The sequence below is a fragment of the Falco punctatus genome (genome assembly GCF_963210335.1).
Source record: "Falco punctatus genome assembly, chromosome: 1".
Lineage (NCBI taxonomy): Eukaryota > Metazoa > Chordata > Aves > Falconiformes > Falconidae > Falco > Falco punctatus.
In genome coordinates, this window is record NC_137580.1 from 104,552,185 (window position 1) to 104,570,314 (window position 18,130).

An 18,130-nucleotide genomic window follows, 5' to 3' on the forward strand; every position below is an offset into this window, starting at 1 on the left:
GGTAACCTCAAAACTTAGTAACCTAAAGGGGGTTACAAAGAGGGACATGGGACACCCAAGCAAACAAAGAATTTTGGAAAAGGCCATTGATTGGCCTCCTCTTTCCACATGCAGACTTGGTCTCCAGTGTCAGTCCATGAGGGCCACTGTGGCCATGGCTGGAGGTAGCCCCCAAGCCTGTCCCCCATACCAGCCACTCCTGAGGGTGCAGCACTGTCTTGGCACATAGCGGTGAAGGCAACGCGCACCTCAACCAGTTCCCCACCTGGTGGTGTACTGGTCCCTGGACCACTGGGGACCATCACCGCTGGGGCTATGCGTGTCTTTCAGAGGCATGATTCAGAAAACAGGTGTTACCCCCCTTCACCTCCCCCCCAAAAAAACCCCGCCGAGGGTCCCTGTACCCCATGGCAAGTGTTCAGCTGTCCCATGGGATGTTCTGGCCACGTTCCCAGTGGCTGCAACGGGCATAGGGCTGCTGACACCCTTCGGGACCCCCAGCATCTTGGGTTTACGTGTTTGTTTTGGCGTTGGCTAAACCACCGCCAAGGTATTTTCAGGGAGACGTGTTGCCACAGCAACCGGGGATGGAAATGCTGCTTCTGTGGGGTGAGTACCACCGAAAACATCTGTCTGCACCGGGACGTCGCAACGCGGGACGGGCACGGAGTGGAGCCAGCCCTGCTGGGAAGGAGCGAAGAGAGGTCAAGGACAAGTTAAAATTGGAAAGAAAACTGAACATGCTGTTTCATAGGACCTTGCTTGCTCTCATCTGCCAATTTTTTTCCACCCCTCCTTCCCATCGCCAGCAGGGCAGCGTGAGTATCTCTTCCAGCTAGTGGGGGCAAGGGGGTCCATGACAGCCAAAATTTCTGGGAAGAGCCACCAACTTTCAGGGGTTCTTGGCAACTCTGACCATAGCAGGTCTCCTTTACACCCGCCGTCATATTTTAAATCTCCTTGCCACCATGTTATTCCTCCCCATCCCCAGATTTGCAGCGTGCTGCACATTTTTGTGCTGAAATTCAGAGCTCTGTGCTGGAAGCTGCCAAGCATGAGTCTGGATTGTGTAATGAGCTACTTCTATTATTTTTATAATTCTCTGCCCCCGCCCCCCCCCCCCCCCCCCCCCCCCGAGAAGTTTTTAGAAAAGCAATGTCTGAGCGCTTGGAGAGACCTGGTAGCTTTTACACCTACCACAGCTTTGCTTTCCTGGGTGCAGGTGGGCTCGACCCCGCTGCAGAGGCTTTCAGACCACCCTCTTGGTGCCCCAGCAGCTCCTCCAGCCTCTGGGTCATTGTCCCAGCTTGAAGCAAAGATGCGCTCACATTTCCAAATGTCTCCCCTTAAAACACCATTTTTTGCATTTTTTCTCTCAACAGCCCCAAGCAGAGGTCAAGTTCATTTAATGGGTAGAGGGAAGGAGTTGCTTTTGCGGCCATGGATGGAGTCCTGTGCTAACCCTGTGCAGCGCTGCCAGGGATGCCCTTGGTGTCTGACCCAGCTGCAGCTGAAGGACATGCTCACTAAGGCCAAGCCTGGTGCTGGGGACCAGGCAGTGCTGGCTGACCCAGGATTGCATTTGGGAAAGCTGGTCCTGGGGCTTTGCAAGCCTGGACACACAGAGGCATTAGGACCTCATTTGCTGTCTCTGCTTCGGTTTTCTTCTCCCATGGGCAGCGCAGCTAGATGGGTTCATTTTCCTTATCTCTACCTGGTATTGTCCTGCTCCACCCTGCCTGGTCCCATGTTTGCATGCTGCTCAGGTCAAGCCCAGCTCAGTGCTTTCTGTGCCTGGGCAAACCCAGCCTCGATGCCCAGCACCTGCTGCAGCCCTGCTCAAGCTGCCACCGCTCCCCCAGCAGCAGCCACAGTCTTTGCACCTCGTCCCCCCAGGGTCTCATGCTTGCTCTGCTTGAAAGCAGCATGCAAAAGTCAGAGGAGACAACTGAGAGCGTATCAACAGCATCATACAACTTTGGGTCTGCAGGAACACAAGATAAAAACATCCCCAGGGTCACAGCTGCTGTGCAAGTGTCTGTGCAGCAGGTCATGGGCACTTCTCTGGGCTGCACCTTAAACAATACACTTCTAAACCCCTCTTTCCACTAATTCTTTTTTTTATTATTATTTTTTATTTTTAGGCATTACAGTAATGTATTTATGATTGCAGCAGAGTATTGCAAACAGAAAGCAAGCCCTGACGTCACACTGGGACAGCCCAGCACCTGAGCCGCAGCAGAAGCCATCACAGCCCTGTGAACTCAGCATCTCCCAGCAGGCAACCGCCCTGTCTGGGCAGGTAATTGAACAATTTAACAACCCAGGTAGAGCACTTCCCCACGATAGCCACCTGGCAGAGATGGGGAGGTATGCTAGCAGCTCACGTGGTTTATCACTGGGAGAAGCAGCACCGCAACTGGGGGGGAGCAGGATGCAGGTCCGGCAGGCAGCCAGGCACACTGGCCAGCTGGCACTGCTCGCACGCCCTCGTCGCTGTTGTGGGGCCAGGTAGATTAGCCCAAAGCTATTAAATTCCCTGTTATAAAGTCATTTAAAGAGTGGCAAACCCAGGGCTGGTGTAGGCATGGGAGAGGAGTGAGCGATGGTGGTGTGCAAGCCCACGAGGGTTTGGGCTCTGATTTTTTTTCAAATATTTGGGTGACATGGCTAAGGTGGTGCCCATGCTGGGTGCTGACAGCAGCCCAGGAGAAGACCCAGGCCCCTTGGGTGCTCCCATGCTCCCCGCATCACCCCGGATGCGTCCATGAGGTCCGGCCCCACTCGCCAACTGCAACGTGGCTCCAAGAGATACTAAAATGGGAGATGCGTATTATCTCCCCATGGAAAGTATTTTAGCTAAATCCATGCTATAACCATTTTATTGACTCCAAGTACCAGAGAGAAGGTTGGAAGTGACTCTTTTACAAGTCATTTTGCTGTTAAATTTAGCTGTCCTATTTTCATTATCCCCATGGCTTTGGCAAGGGTGAGTAGCCTTCCCTAAAAGGCCTCGTTTCATACAGTAAGTTATTTGCTTCTCTCCTGACAGATATCTAAGCTTATAAGGTTTTTCTGCTCTGCTCAATAGCAGTATCAGCCTTCAATCTTATATGATTAGCATCAGCATTTCATATTTGCTTTTGGCTCCCCGTCTGACAGCTTTCCATGTTGCTGAGGACTGGGGCGTTGGGATGGTGTCACGTCACTTGTAACGTGGGATCATCTGATTTTGATTCCCAGGCTTCATGGTAAGAGCAAAAGATTTGGATAAATGGTTCATCCACTTTTTTCCCCCGTTTTCCCTATTGCCCAGCAAAGATAATTGATTTGTTCCACTCATTTCTTGGTTGTCAGGTCTGTAAAATATTGAGTCGAAAGGTCAACGTGATGCCAAGCAATGGGCAATTGAATGTGAGAGGTGGTGATGTTAAAAGTTCTGGAAAGGGAAGATTTATCCCAGCAGATTAAAATTTTCCATATTTTCAAAATAATTTCCCCCTGCAGAGAGCGACCTTGTCCCAGGCTCGGTGGCTGCAGAGAGCCAGCCCCTCTTCCCAGGTCACGGAGGCAGCAGATGAACCAGGGCTCACGGGATGGAGCCTGTCCTTGCGGGGAGTGCTGAAGCTGCTGGGCTCTGGGCTTTTTGGGGAAAACATCCTCTGTTTCCCCCAGCAACAATCCTCCCCAGCCCCAGCGCTCCCCAACAGAGCTGCCCGGGGGGATGCAGCGCAGGTCCAGGATCCCCCATCCACAGCCTCTGCGCCTTCCCCGGCAACGAGCCATCCCCCCTACCCCCCAGCTTCCCCCTGCAGTGATGCTGACACCCAAATTTCAGTCTGGCACGTACAAATTCAGCCCCTTTCTCAGCGATATTCACTTAAGCAGCGTCTGCACTGCCCTGCCGAGCATCCCTCCGGTGACCCTGGCAGGGCGGCCGGCCCCGCTCACAGCCATGGCTTTCAGGAAATGCTGGAAATGCTGAAAATGCTTAGACGTGCGCCCAGCCCAGCCCTGTGCGAGCACTGGGAACCAGCCAAGCCCCAGCTGGGCGGCCTCGCCATGGGAGGGGGCCAAGCCCGGCGCCCGGCTGCCCTGCGGGTTGGCTCCGAATTGCTGGGCTGGGGGTTCTGCGCCCCCAGCCTCCCCCTTCCCAACCCTTTTTCTGGGGCAGCCTTTGGGGGACGGAGGAGGACATGGGTTAGGGACACGAACGGGAGACCCACAGCCTGAGGTGGCTGCTGGAGTGGGAAAGATGATACCCCAACCCCAGTTCCTAAAATTGTCTCCCGGGACCCCCACCATTTCCTCCATCCCACCATTGCCCCCAGGGATACCTAGTGGTCCCTGCTCACCCTGAGCCCTGCCCGCAGCCCCTCTGTCCCCAGGGAAGGTCCCTGCCTGGGCGAGGGTGCATCTCTCACGGGCAGGCAGCTCCGTCCTGGTGGCACGTGGGCTTGGCAGCGGGGTGGCCCTGCACCCTCCGCACCCCGTCCCACCCCCAGACCATGTAGGGCACCGGCTGCTCCTCGTCCAGAGCTTATAGGAAGAGGAAACCTCGTCCCCACGCAGAGGAGGAAACCCGACAGCCCAGATGTGCACAGAGCAACAAAGCCGATAGCATTTTTATTTTCTTTTTTATTTTTTTTTTCCCCCTCCTCTCTGCAAACAGAGGAGTTGCTTGAGCTGCGGCGGGCACAGCCCAACCCACGGCGCGGCGAGCGGCAAGGCCGGGGGGAGGCTGCGGCACAGCCCTGGCGCAGCCATGGGGCAGAAGTGCATGGAGAAGGTGTCCTCCTTCCTCTTCGAGTATGATACCCCCAGGATGGTGCTGGTGAGGAACAAGAAGGTGGGACTGACCTTCCGGCTGATCCAGCTCATCGTCCTGGCGTACATCATCGGGTAAGGCTCCCCGGCACCTGCTTTCCCCCAAATTAATGCTGTGCCACCGGGTTCAAAAGCAACGGAGATGAAGGGGCTCCTTTATCACCTATATCCCAATGCAGGGGTGGTTATCGCTGGTGCCATCGCATCTCCCTGGCCATGGCCACATGCAGCTCAGTGTCCCACCGTGGGTCTTCCAGATGGCTGCTTGGTCCCCACATGCTCCCCAGCAGCAGCTGCGTGTGCAGGCTGGAGGCTCATCCCTGCCCAGCCCCACTCTGCATGCCGAGGCCCCGTCTCCTCACTGAGCTGCATCCAAATCCCAATCGAGCTGCTGGACGGTGGCCTGAGAATCTGTTGTTATTTTTATTTTCATTTATATTAAATAAGAGGCAGCTGGGGCCAGCATGGTGATTTGTGAGACCCAAGCGGCTCGAGACAGGACCATAAATCTCCCCCATCCACCACCCCGCCGGGGAGGCAGGGCCAGCCCAGCGGCTGGGGCCAGGACGGAGCCTTGCTCCAAATCCCTGCTTTGCTTTGCTTATGGGAGGCAGCCCTAAGAGCAGCCACGGTGCAAGAACAGCTGCTTAAAAAAGGCAGTGAGTGGAGCAGGCAGGCGCAGAGCCGTGCGAGGATGCATGTCCTCGGGTGCCCTGGGGCTGCTGCTCCTGCCACAGGGATTGGGTCCCTGTCCCCTCGCTGTGGGATGATGTGCCATGCGATGGGATGCCATGCTCGATAAAAATCTTCGCTGTGCCCCCATAGCTGCTGTGGGCTCAGCCCTCAAGACAGACTGGCACCCTTCCATCAGTAAAGGTCCCAGGGCAAGAGGTCTGCAGGGAGAGAGAGTGTCTGGCCATGAATTGGAAAAACTGGGTGTTTTTGGAGTGCGGGGAGCCCAAAGCCTAAAGGAGAGGCAGTAGCTCCCAGGGCTCGGTGTGGGGCTGTGGGGAGCAGCAGTGCTCAGCCCTGCTTTTAGCACAGATCCCCTGGAAAGGGGGAAGAGCTTCCCAGGCAGTCACTGTGGGACCCCCACATCGCACCCACCCACCTCACCAGCACTTTGGCTCACCAGGGTAATCCTCACTCCCAAACTGCTGCTGAGCCAAGGTCTCAAAGGATGCTCTGTTGCAAAAGGCTTTGCACCGGCCCAGACTGGTGTTACTGGGAGCAGCACTGGCTCTACTAAGGGCTGAGCCCATGAAGCCCCAGGGCTCCAGCAAACCCAGGTAGGGGCGGTTGCTCCTGTGGATGGGGATCTGGCAGAAATGGTTGCCCAGGGTGGGACTTTCTAAGGAAATGTGGCTTAAGCAACCCAGCTAAAACGGAACAGGCAGCCAGGAGGCAGCAAAAAGAAAACCAGCTTGGAGGTCAGTGGCAGAGGGGAGGAAGTTGGCAGAAAGTTGCTGTAATTCCTAAGTTTTTGCTGGTTTGGTGGGGTAGGGCTCCGCTAGCCGGGGGCTGCCTGTGAATGCAGCTGCCCATAGCCCCACCAGCCACTGGCATCCCCTGGCTGCCTGCAGCGCTGCCTGCGCTCCCCTGCCTGCACTGAGCCGTGCCGGAGATTTTGTCTTCTTTGAAAGCAAGTTTGGCAAACAGATATTTATTTTATTTACAATTACCCCAGCTTTGGTCCCCCTTGGGGCAGCAGGCATGGGATGCTCATGTGGATGCATGCCAATGCGTGGCTGTGCTGGAGGGATGTGTGGCAGTGCCATCAGTGCAGAGGAGGGATATGGGACTGATGCCACCAAGAGACCCTTCTCACCCTTGGGGAGCCGCTCTTTCTGCTGATAATGCTGAGATAAGGTGGTATCGCTGCTGGCCGGGTGATGCCAGGCGCTTCTCAGCTGAACTTTGCTTTCTGGCTTTTGTTTCCTGAGAACACCACCACGTGCAAGGGGGCCGCGGGCTGAGCTGCAGGATGAGGGCAGCGAGGGAAGAGGGCTTGGTGACTCTGCCACAGTGGGAGCAACACCAGGGGACTTTCAGCACCCGGGCAGGGCTCGAGGGGGCATTTACAGCATGATGATGAGATGACACCTCATTTGCCATGACCATGGCTCAGTGGCAGGGTGGGGGCTGCAACCTGTCCTGCCAAGGGGAGGCTGTGTCACAGTGGGGGGCTCTGTGTGCCCACAGACACCTCTGCCAGGGTGGGATGAGGTGGCCATGGCAGAGGCTGCTCTGGAGGCAGATTTAGGGAAAGACTCCACCGTGGTGCCAGCCAGCTCACAGCCTCCTGCAGCTACAGCGGGGAAGATGCCCAGCGTAACCAGTGTAACCCAGTATGGTCCTCTGCCTTGGAGGAGGTTGGAGCTGGGGGTCTTAGCCGGGGTGGCAGCAGTGCTGAATTTCTCCTCCTGTCCCCAGGTAGTGGGGCAGATGCCACCCCCGAGGTCCCCTCACCCCCTGTCCCGGGATGCTGATGGGGCTGCAAGCCAAAATCCACCATCCTCACGAGGTTCCCATAATGTCCATCACCCCTAGGGCAGACCTCTGGACAGCACCTGGGGTTCCCCCATTTTCCCCTGTGCCCATCAGTCTGGTGCCCGAGGATGAGCTGACACCACAGGCTGTCCCACGGGCAGTGTGCTCCCTCTGTCACAGCCAGCAGGACCGATGCCTGTGGCAGCAGGGACAAAAACCAGATCACTCCTTTTTTAGTGCTGGGAATGCTCCGTGCCGCCAAGAGCGTTACCCGAAATGGTTGCTCACCCATGTTTATAGTCTTCCTGAGTCAGAGTTAATCCAGCGACAGCTTGTTTATGCCATAGGTTAAATAGTGTCAGCGCCCTAATGGCTGCGCAATGGGCTGGGAAATGCAGGGAGAGCCCCATGCCAGCCACAGCAGCGTCCCCAACCCTGCTCCTGCAGCCCACTTGCCCACATGTGCATAGGTGGGTGGGTTAGGGGGGGTCCTTTTGTCCTGACAGCTGATTTTCCCCATGTGTTGGGGTGCAGATGGGCTCCCCAGCATAGGCTTTCCGTGGGACTAACCATGACATAGTGTCCCTGTGGTGGAAAGCAGGTTGCTTCTGCCACAAAGGTTCCTTTTGCTGGGTGGGGAACAGTGGCCCTGGACATGAGCCATGTCCAGGCATACCCCTGCCTTGGCCCTGGAGGCACTGATTTTTGGACAGTGCCTATGAAGGGGGTCAGGAGGGTCTGGGTGGGTCACTGAGTCCAGCAAGCTGCAAACCCACCATAACCTTTAATCCCAAATGGCCAACGGCCACCCTGCACCACCTGCTTTCACACACTGACCACCACAAAATGCATCCCTGTCCCCAGAATAAATCATCCCACCGTTGGAAGCCAGGTCCCACAGGTCCCACATGCCTCGAGCAAAGGGTAGGAAAGTTCAGCCACGTGTCCCTTACCCAGCTGGAGAAAATTTTGGCAAAAAAAGCCCCCAGGTGATACTTGGTAGAAGACAGCGATGTGCTGGGACCTGGGCTCCTGGGGATGAGCCTCAGTGGCCATGCTCACCCCACCACCTTTCCCTATCCAGGTGGGTTTTCCTCTATGAGAAGGGCTACCAGTCTCAGGACAGCATCGTCAGCTCGGTCTCGGTGAAGCTGAAAGGCCTGACGCTGACCAACGAAAGTGTCATGGGCCCTCACATCTGGGATGTGGTGGATTATGTTTTTCCACCCCAGGTAAGGAGGCATGGTGGGTGGGTTAGGGGGGTTTCCTTTCGTCCTCACAGCTGAATTTCCTCACATGTTGGGGTGCAGATGGGCTCCTCAGCGTAGGCTTTCCGTGGGGCTAACCATGACATGGTGTCCCTGTGGTGGAAAGCAGGTTGCTTCTGCCACAAACCTCTGCCCACATATCGCCCCTGGGGAGCATTTAGTGCTTGGGACTCACCACGGTTGATGGGGCACGCTTGAGGCTGCATCCAAAAGGATCAAGGCTCCTCCGGTGCCTCTGGACGAGCATCTTAGGCAGCAAAAGGGGTTCCCCACTGTCCCTGGTGCTGGTGGCACTGCAGGTCCCCAGGGCCACTCCCAGCTTCCCAAGCTGTGATGAAGGATGGTGGACGACCCAAAATTAGAGAGAAAGGTGCCATCTCCCTGGGCATGCCCCGGTGGTTTGGGTGCCCTACACATTGCCCCAGGGAAAGGCTCCTCGCAGAGACTCCATCAGAAAACACGGTGCTGGCTGTGAGCTTGTTGGCTCTGTCTCCACAGGGGGACAACTCGTTTGTGGTGATGACCAACTTCATTGTCACCCCTGGACAGAAACAAGGCAACTGCCCGGAGGTAAACACACTGGCTTCCTTCAGCAGCCTCAGCTTCTGTAATTTAGGGGGGGTTGTGGTGGTGGCACTGGGGAGGGAGCTCCTGGCGTGGGGAGGTTTGATAAAAGCCTGAGCCTGGCCCCGTACTGTCATTCGTGACTTGCGAGCACTACGTGAAAGCTGTTGCTCTGCTGAAAAACAGCCACTATCCATTTAAGTTTTCTTCTCTCTGAGATGATCGAGCAGAGTGGGCTCAAGGCTTAAATAAAAGCATCTGCCTGGAGTTCAAAAAAGAAAATCCCCCTTTTTTCTGCTTAATCTGGGCATCCTTGGTTGGGAAGCGGTGTACAGATACGGCTCTGCCTTCAGCCGAGTGGCATTGCCCCCGAGGACAGTGCTGCCAGGTGAGGCAGGAGGGACAGAGGGACCGAAACAGCAGGGTGTGATGCTGAGGGGCGGCTGCCTGCTCTCCCCAAACAGCTGCCGGACGCGGGGCTCTGCACGCGGGACAGTGACTGCAGCCAAGGGAAGTACAGCCGCCAGGGACAAGGTACGGCACGCGGCCCCGAGGGGCTGGCACCGGCGTTTCTGGTGGGACATGCCGAGCACAGCGTGCTCTGGCAAAGCGGCATGGCTGGGGTGCCTGGCAGGGGGACCCACTTCTGACCACCAGTTTGGGACAAGCCTCTGACATGCCGGGTGAGGGTCTCACCTGGGCTGGTCCTGCTTGCTTGTTCTGAAAGGTACCTGAGCTGCAAAAAGCTCTGCAGACAAAAGGTTAATCAAGACCAAACCATTTCCCCACTTCGCTATCCTTCTAACAGCTCAGCCTTTTCTGAGGTGCATTTTAGCAAGAAAAATGCCCAGTTTCTCCCCTGTACAATAGTGCAAGAGAAACTACTGCCCCACGCTGAGAGGCCACAATTAATTACTCTTGTTACAAAGGGGCACCAAAGCCCTGAGTATTTTGTGTCTTGGATGTCTGCAGCATGGCTGAAGTTCCAACCACATCCCACCCATCCCAGTGTGAGGCTGGGTTTTCCTGGTGTCCAGGAGCGTGAGCAGCTGTCTCTCTTCTCCACAGGGCTCATGACAGGCAAGTGTGTGCATTTCAATAGCTCTGTGAAGACCTGTGAGATCTTTGGCTGGTGCCCCGTTGAAGTTGATGACCACATTCCCAAGTAAGGAGCGATGTGGTTGCTGACTTTTTCCAGTCCGATCCCATCCCAGCAAGCACAGAGCAGATCAAGCCAGGGCTCTGCAGGATGCTGCCAGGACAGCCTGGGTCAATTCAGACCCTGTGGCTGTACATGCTGCCCACTGTTCCCAGGGAGTTTGTGCCTATCCCGACGTGGTTTTCCTCCCAACCTTGCCAGCAGCTCACCCCATGTCTGCTGGGTGCTCTGTGCATGGACTAGCAGCTCCCATCCATCCCGTTTGCCTTCAGAGTAAAGTTGTGCTCTGCCCGTGAGATGTTCTCCATCTCCAACCTCCATGGCCACTGTGAAGCATATCCTGCTAGATGCAAAGTCCTTGTCTTCCTTGCCTCCCCTTCTCGCCGGGCAGCCACAGGAACAGCCAAGATCCATCAAGGAGCCCAGGGAAGCATGCAGACCCTTGAGCTCTCTTCCAGCCACCTCACTGTGCTTTTGGGGTTTCTTAACTGAAATCCCAGCTCCTAACTGCCTGTCTGTCCCCTAACAGGCACTTCCATCCTTCCTTGGGACTTTTCTGAACCTTGTTGGGATCTTTCATTCAGAAGGGAAGGGATGAGATCATCAGTTTTTCTGGGTCCTACTTGACCCAGTTTGGATGAATCCCCACCAAACGGGGCTTTCCCTAGAGGCCAGAGAGCCGAGGGATGGACACATGTCAACACTTGTGTTTTTCAGCCCTGCCCTGTTGTCAGAAGCAGAGAAGTTCACCTTGTTCATCAAGAACAGCATCACCTTCCCCAGGTTCAAGGTGTCCAGGTAAGGGGACATCTGGGGGGATGGCTTCTGCTCGGTTCCCCCAACCGTGTCCCTCGGGGAGGCCACGGGTGTAGCTGGATGCTTGATATCGAGGATGCTATTCCTCACCAGTGAGACCAGCGCTACTTTAACCGCTGCACTGATCACCAGATCAGCTGATGGGAGCCGAGACATTTCCCTCCCAAATCTGTCCCACCTCAGCAGGTACAGGAAAGGTTTCTGGGATTCGTGTTCCCTGAGTTACCCTCTCACGATGCATGTGAAAATACAGTTTCTCTGATTCTTCATTTTCCTTCTCCCTTTTCCTCCCTGAAGAGAACAATAAAATACAAAATGGCCCAGTGGGGTGTGAGCAGCCAGGACAAAGCCTGGTGCCCAAAAATGAGCAGAGGCCCCTCCTTAACATCACGGTTCTCGCTTGCTTCTGCAACAGGGTGTAGGGTTGCCCCCTTCCAGGCAGCTGCCTGAAGGCGCACACCTAAGAGGATTTGCGATGACACTGATTATATATCTGATTTGGAACAAATTAACGGAAGCTCTTTGTGCTGAAGGTGGCTGATTCCTCCCTCTAAGCCGATCGCATCCCTGCGCTGCAGCCAAGGTTAAAGGCCCTGGCAGCCGGCACGCTTGGCAAAGCCTCGAGCCGACCTTGCGCTGCACCCCGAGAGGTGGCAGGGAGAGGGGATGCCCCACCAGCAGCACGGAGGGCTCCAGCGGGGGCGAGGGCAGGCAGGAGAGGGGACGTGGTGGGGGAGAGCAGGTCCCGGGAGATGGGGTGGGCCAGGCTGGGTGCTGCTGCAGGGGCTGAGCCAGGGCTGGATGGGGTCATGGGGGAGCTTCCTGCCTTTGATCACTGCTGCTAATGAACTGCTGAGCATAAATTATGGGACAGGGTTGAGCAAGGCACAAGTTTTAGGTCATTTGGGTCAGGGAGGCTTCACAGAAAGACTATTTTTAGGCAAAAGAGCAGAGCAGGGTGGAAGGCGAAATGCTGTCCTTTCCTTTTCACCCTTTCTGGAGGAGATAGCAAATCCAGATAATTCTAACAGCTGTGGGATGCACGATCCATGAACTTTCCCAGATGAAAACTGTTGGTGCACAGAGTTGGTGCCCAGCAGAGCCCATAGATGAGCTGAGATGTGGAGAGGCGAGGCAGCTGGGAGGGATGGTGGAGGCCATGGGAAGGTTTCCAAAGCTGAGGAAGGAGAGAGGGGGCTGCTGGAAGACATGAGGCCAGGCAGACATGTGCTGCATTTAGGCAGCAGGCAAAGCAGCAAACCCAAAGCAGAGGTGGAGATCATTTGCAAGAAAGAAAACAGCAGAGGCTTCCTCCGTAGGAGGAGGTTCAAGGGAAATGAGTAGCTGATGAGGTGGGAGAGCTGGAGGAAAGGACCCCCTCTCCACACATGAGGTCTGATGAGCATGTGGAGCAGGAGGAGGTGGCCCTGGCCTTTGACATGACCTGGCTTTGAGCAATAGGTTGGACCAGAGACATCCAGAGGTCCTTTCCCCACCCAAATTATTGGGTTATTCAGACTCCTTCTCACTGTCTTTTCATTCACAGGCGCAACTTGGTGGAGAGTGTTACCAAACAGTACCTGAAGAAATGCACCTATCACAAAGTCACCGATTCCTTATGCCCCGTGTTTGACCTGGGCTACATAGTGAAGGAATCGGGTCAGAATTTTACCTTCCTGGCTGTTAAGGTACTTTAATTTCAAATTATGTTCCTTGCTGACGTGTTGAGAGGGGCGCTGACAGAGCTATCATCCCCAAGCTGTTGAGACACGAGGGATCTGCTTTCTCAAGGACTTGAGAGGCAGTGTCAGAATTAGCTCTTGAAGATTATGAATCTCCTTGGACGTGGCCTAATATTTAAGCCTTTCTTAGAAACTCCCCTGTAAGATTGACAAGACTCGTCTCGCTGGCAGGAAATCCAGGGTTCAGTTTGTTTTAATTTGGGCAATGAATAACTAGAGCTGCGTGGCCAAATCCCGTCCAATTGAGCTTGGAAACCTTGGCTGGATGGTCAAGTATTAGTCATCGCACAATGTGAACTGCAGCATCTCCCCAGGCTCAGAAAGGCAGCTTTGCCCAGCGCTTCTCGGGGTGGTATGCAAGAATATCGGCTATTTATGCACTGTGGAGCCTTAAGCTAACTTTGCTAGGCAACAAATCAAATCAGAGGCTTGCATATATTTAAAGTGCAAAAAGACGAGCCTCTGGAGCACAGCTGGTTACAACCTGGAGCGAGCTCGGGAGGGACTGCTTCATTTCCCAGCAGGTGGCCACTTCTCTCAGAGGTTTTCTTCTGATTTTCATGGGTTCGTTTCACTCTCCTCTATGACCGTGTTAAATTGCCCTTGATTTTCCCTGTGACGTTAATGGTTTGATGGCAGGAAAGGCAAATTTCATGGGCAAGCTCAGGCTGTCCTACAAGGGCTGGGGGTGGGGGTGGGGATCTGCAGGGAGCACTGTTTCTCAGGACCATGCCTTGGCCACGGGGTGCTGACCAGGAACAAGAGGGCATGAATTTAGTTGTGTATCCAACATTTAGGGCAGAAGCATGTACCTCCACATAGGGTGATGTATAGGGCACAAAGCTGAGGCTGCCCAGGAGGGCTGAAGCAGTGGTGGGGTCCGTGTACCCTGGAGAGCCAGGACACCTCGTAGCATCGAGAAAGGCCATGTATGAGGAGGGAAAGCGTTTCTCCGTGCGGGCCAGGTCCTAGGAGGGCTAACCTCATGACCCCCCTCTCGGTTGCAGGGAGGAGTGGTGGGCATCACCATAGACTGGAACTGCGACCTCGACTGGCCCGTCCGGTACTGCAAACCCATTTACCAGTTCCATGGCCTTTACAATGATGACAGTAATGTTTCACCGGGCTTCAACTTCAGGTAAGGAGACCCCTGTTAACTCTCCAGGCAGAATTCAGAGGTGACACCTTTCAGGATTCCACAGCACTCAAGAGGTGGTGGAAGATCGGGGACCATTCTCTGGCTACCTTTGCAGTGCCAGACAGCAGTGCTGTCTTTAGAATGGCAAGAGAAAAGTGATAACCTGTCTCTTGGCCTCAGAATTACCCCATTGCCTTTCCCTGTACATGTCCTCCCCCTCGCAGACTCTCCCACTCAGCTGAGATCTCACAAAGCCTCTTGAAAGACTGGAGATGGTGCAGGGTCATCTCACGTGTTCCCATGCTTCGAAACATTCAGCCACAGCATGACATTCAGGCATAAGCTGCTGCTGTAGCTGCTGCTCTTTGTGAAGCTGCCACTAGTGCTGCACTAATATCCACTGTCACTTGCATCATCAGGTACCAGCACTGGCAGGAGCTTTAACTCCAACTGGCAGGAGGGAAACTGAGGCACAGAGGGCAGAGGTGCCAACAAGCAGGCTCCTTTGGGGGGGGTTAAGGAGAAGGTCAGGAGCAGCCAGTGCATCCTCAGATCTTCACCCTGCTCTGCAGCCTACTAAGATGCCAATGCCCTCAGGTTGCAGGGGGCTGTTAGACACCCTGGCAGGCCACTAACGCTCACCATCCAATTGGACAGATATGCCAAATACTACAAAGAAGATGGGATGGACAAGAGGACGCTCTACAAGGTGTTTGGAATCCGGTTTGACATTTTGGTGAATGGCAAGGTAAGGGTTCACTGGGTTCGCCCCTGGATCCCCAGGACAGTAATGCCATGTCCTCAGGAAGGTGCCAGCTCTGTAACGCAGCACCAGGGTCTCATGGGGCCAGGAAAACCAGTGTGAGTGGTTTCCTGGGGTGGTGGCCCGCTTACCGCAGCCCTTCGGAAGGGCCAGTGAGGGGAACACAGAGGGGAAGCCCGTTTTACAGGTCACGTCAATCAGCTGCAGTTTGATCAGTGGTTTTGTCCCAGAAGACATCACGATGGGTTGGGGGGAACTGTGGAAACTCAGAGCCTTTTACTGATATTTCCAAAAGCTCCACATTTGTACCTTTTTATTTTGTCTTTTTCTTCCCACTGGGAGAGAAGGCTTTCCTTGTTGTGTTCCCACTGGGGACATTTAAAGGGTATACTTTTTTAAAAAAATTAAAAATACAGGAAGCAAAATAATTTCAATTTGTGTCAGCCCAGAATTAACCTACCACATTTTTCTGTTTGACCAATGAGTTTAAAACCAGCTCTTACTCAGCTCCTGTTTCTCTCCGTGCTGTGGTTGTGGTTTGGGTTGCTGCAAGGCACTTTAGCTGAGCTCCACCTACAGCTACAGCACCCTTTCCCCCCCACCACCCTGGGCTGATTGTAACATATCACCTATTTTCTCCGATTTTATTCAGGCAGGCAAATTTGACATCATCCCGACCATGACCACAATCGGCTCTGGAATTGGTATTTTTGGAGTGGTAAGTTCAGATATTTCCAGCCTTTGTATGGAGACTCTCAAATTATTCTCCTTGCCTGTGACATCTGTGGGGAAGTATCCCTGAGCTGCCGTGAAATGCTGGCTCCCGCTTAGGCAACAGGGGATGGGCAAAAGTGGGGAAGGAGATGCTCTCCTGCCTCGCAAGCTTAGGGAAGTGGATTCCTGCTGGCCACTGGCTGATGTGAATTCTGCTAACGGGAGCTGCTGCCCTGTGAGCCAGGGGAAGGCAGGACCATGCCTTGGTATCTCGATAGTTTCAAGTTAGAGCTGGTGTGGAGGGGGGGTTGGAGGCGATGGGCAGTATTTTGTGCATGACAGAAAACCAGCATCCTATTCGGTTGTGATCATTAAAGACTTTGGCGTGACCCGAAGGGTGCTGTGCTCTGCATATACCTAAAGTGGAAATGCTTAATTTCTATTGACTTAAATTGCCCAGTATTGAACACAGCACATTTCACATATGTCCTAAATGAATATTTGGGAACTCTACACTCTTTAGCTGCTACCACGTTGTGGGTTGAAACAGAAGTGACCCTAATTTGTGGGGCAAACTGGAACAAGCTGGAAGTACGAGGTGGCACAGGTGAGCTGGGAGGGCAGCCCCAACCCTACCTGCACTTTGATTTAAGGCCTCTGTCCTCTGCGACCTGCTCCTGCTGCATTTTCTCCAAGGACGGGACTATTACAAGCAGAAGAAATTCAAATATGCAGAACAAGAGCCTGTAAGTATCAGCGAGTCCCTCCCCTGTGGAGGCTCTTGCGGGTGTGTGAGTGTGGCTCTGTGTGTGAGTAATGATGCTGTAACACAAACATTTGTATCGAGGAGCAACCAGGCGCCTTCTGAGCTAGTGGGAATCCTGAGCCTTTGGGACTGTCAGAGACTGGGATCCATGTATCTGCTCTCCAAAATTAGAGACCTTCTGTGTGACTCGCTGTTAATAGCTTTATTCTCTCCCTTTATCTGCTGATATTCCACTATCTGGTAACACTTGCATTGCTTTAAGGGAAGCAGGGGCGGACTAGTGCTTTAGAAAACTGGAAAGTGTCCCCTTTTCTGAGGACACCTCCATGACCATGGGATGTTTCGTGACATTGCATAGGACACAAAAACAGCTGCCCTCAAATTAATCTGAAAATATGCTTATACATCGGAGGTTAGAAGTTGCTGTTCGACCACATTTTTCCTTGGCATTAGAAAGGGGCAGGTCTGTAAAAGAATCATCGTTTTCTCTTGTTTAACCCCCAGTCGAAGTCACATAAGAAGGAAAAGGAGCTGGACAACACACAGTGAGAGGTGAGTCGTGTTTCCCCAGGCGCTGCTAGCATGTGGCTTGGGGTTATCCCAAGGCCCCCGGGAAGGCAACAGGGCTCCAGGGAATAGAGGAGATCTGAGTTGTAGGCTGTAATGTCCAACCTGGAGTGAGTGTTTCCCAAGGCAAGCAAGTGCACACAGCAGCACTGGGCATGAGATGTGGAATTGATATCGCATCTTCAATGGCAGCATCACTTGGAGAGGGGCAGTGGGGAGCAAGACACCAGAAATCACCATGCACCTCTCTCTCTTGGCAGAATCCACACTGACCAACAAACCTGCACCCTCTTCCTTCTCCTCCTCTCCTAAAACATGGTCGTCATCCCCTGTCACCACCCTGCGCCAGCCCCAAGGCCAGTGGGAGCAGCGTCCAAGACCAGCTCATGGGAACATGCTGCCCTGCAGCCAGGGCAGGGGCCGGCCGGCCCGGCACCCTGCCTCTGGTGGGACGCGCTTCAACACCACGGGTGGGTTACACTAGGGGACCCTCAGGGCCCTCCAGCAGCCCTGCTGCAGGGCACGGGGGTCTGCAGCCTTTGCAGGCACTTCTGAAGTGCTCCCGTTGCACCCTGCCCGGTGTGCTGGGGCTGTGCTGAGGCATCCCGCACCTGAAGCATTGGGGAGAGCATCGCTGCCTCTCCTTCCCCGGCTGCACCCTTGGACAGCTGCAAATTGAGGAGAGCAGGAGGGAAGGAGAGCTGGCAAGAACCATACCCAGTCCCTCAGCATGGGGTAAAACCGGTTATTTTGTAAGGATGTATTTTATTAAAAAAAAAAATAAACCTTTAGTTTTTCTACTACATCCCTTTGCAGTGCCCATGCTTGCCCCGGGGTGCAGGTGTCAGCACTGGGTGGGGGTGGGGGTGGGGGGGTGCTTGCAAAGCAATTCTGTGAGTTGGCGCCAGGGCATGGAGCCTTCTGCAACCGGATGAGCACAGGCTCCCGGGGGCTCTGCCTTCCCCTGCAAGGCCCCTGGGCCTCCCGCCACGAGCAGGGGTTGTTATCAGGGTTGTCACTCGGGTTTCCTCCTCAGCCAGGCGGGCTGACAGCGAGCGCTGGCACCCTGCCGGCCATCATGACCGGCTGCCCTGTGCCAGCTCGGCCTCCCGCTGCCCACGTCGGCCAGCATTAGCTGGTCAGAACCAACCTTCTCAGCGATAGCCTCACAAAGCAGCTCTTTGCACCCAGCAACGAATCTTCCCCTCTCCGCGAGAAGATTTGCACTTCTCACCACGTGCGGTTGGGCATCATGAGCTACGGCCAAGCCCCACATGGCTACCAGCAGCCCCTGCCCTGTGCTGCTGGCTCTGTTC

At 54.6% G+C, this 18,130-nt stretch overlaps 1 protein-coding gene across 1 annotated transcript; it reads left to right on the forward strand.

Annotated features, from left to right (window-relative positions):
- Positions 1–1,139: 1,139 nt before the first annotated feature.
- On the forward strand, positions 1,140–17,617 carry P2RX1 (purinergic receptor P2X 1). The gene is made up of 13 exons (XM_080365447.1): positions 1,140–4,902; positions 8,402–8,549; positions 9,084–9,155; positions 9,614–9,683; positions 10,218–10,314; positions 11,026–11,106; positions 12,671–12,812; positions 13,874–14,004; positions 14,662–14,752; positions 15,420–15,485; positions 16,135–16,227; positions 16,755–16,799; positions 17,075–17,617. The coding sequence occupies exons 1-12, from the start codon at positions 4,766–4,768 to the stop codon at positions 16,794–16,796; spliced, it is 1,170 nt and encodes a 389-aa protein (XP_080221573.1). The 5' UTR covers positions 1,140–4,765; the 3' UTR covers positions 16,797–16,799; positions 17,075–17,617.
- Positions 17,618–18,130: the final 513 nt, after the last annotated feature.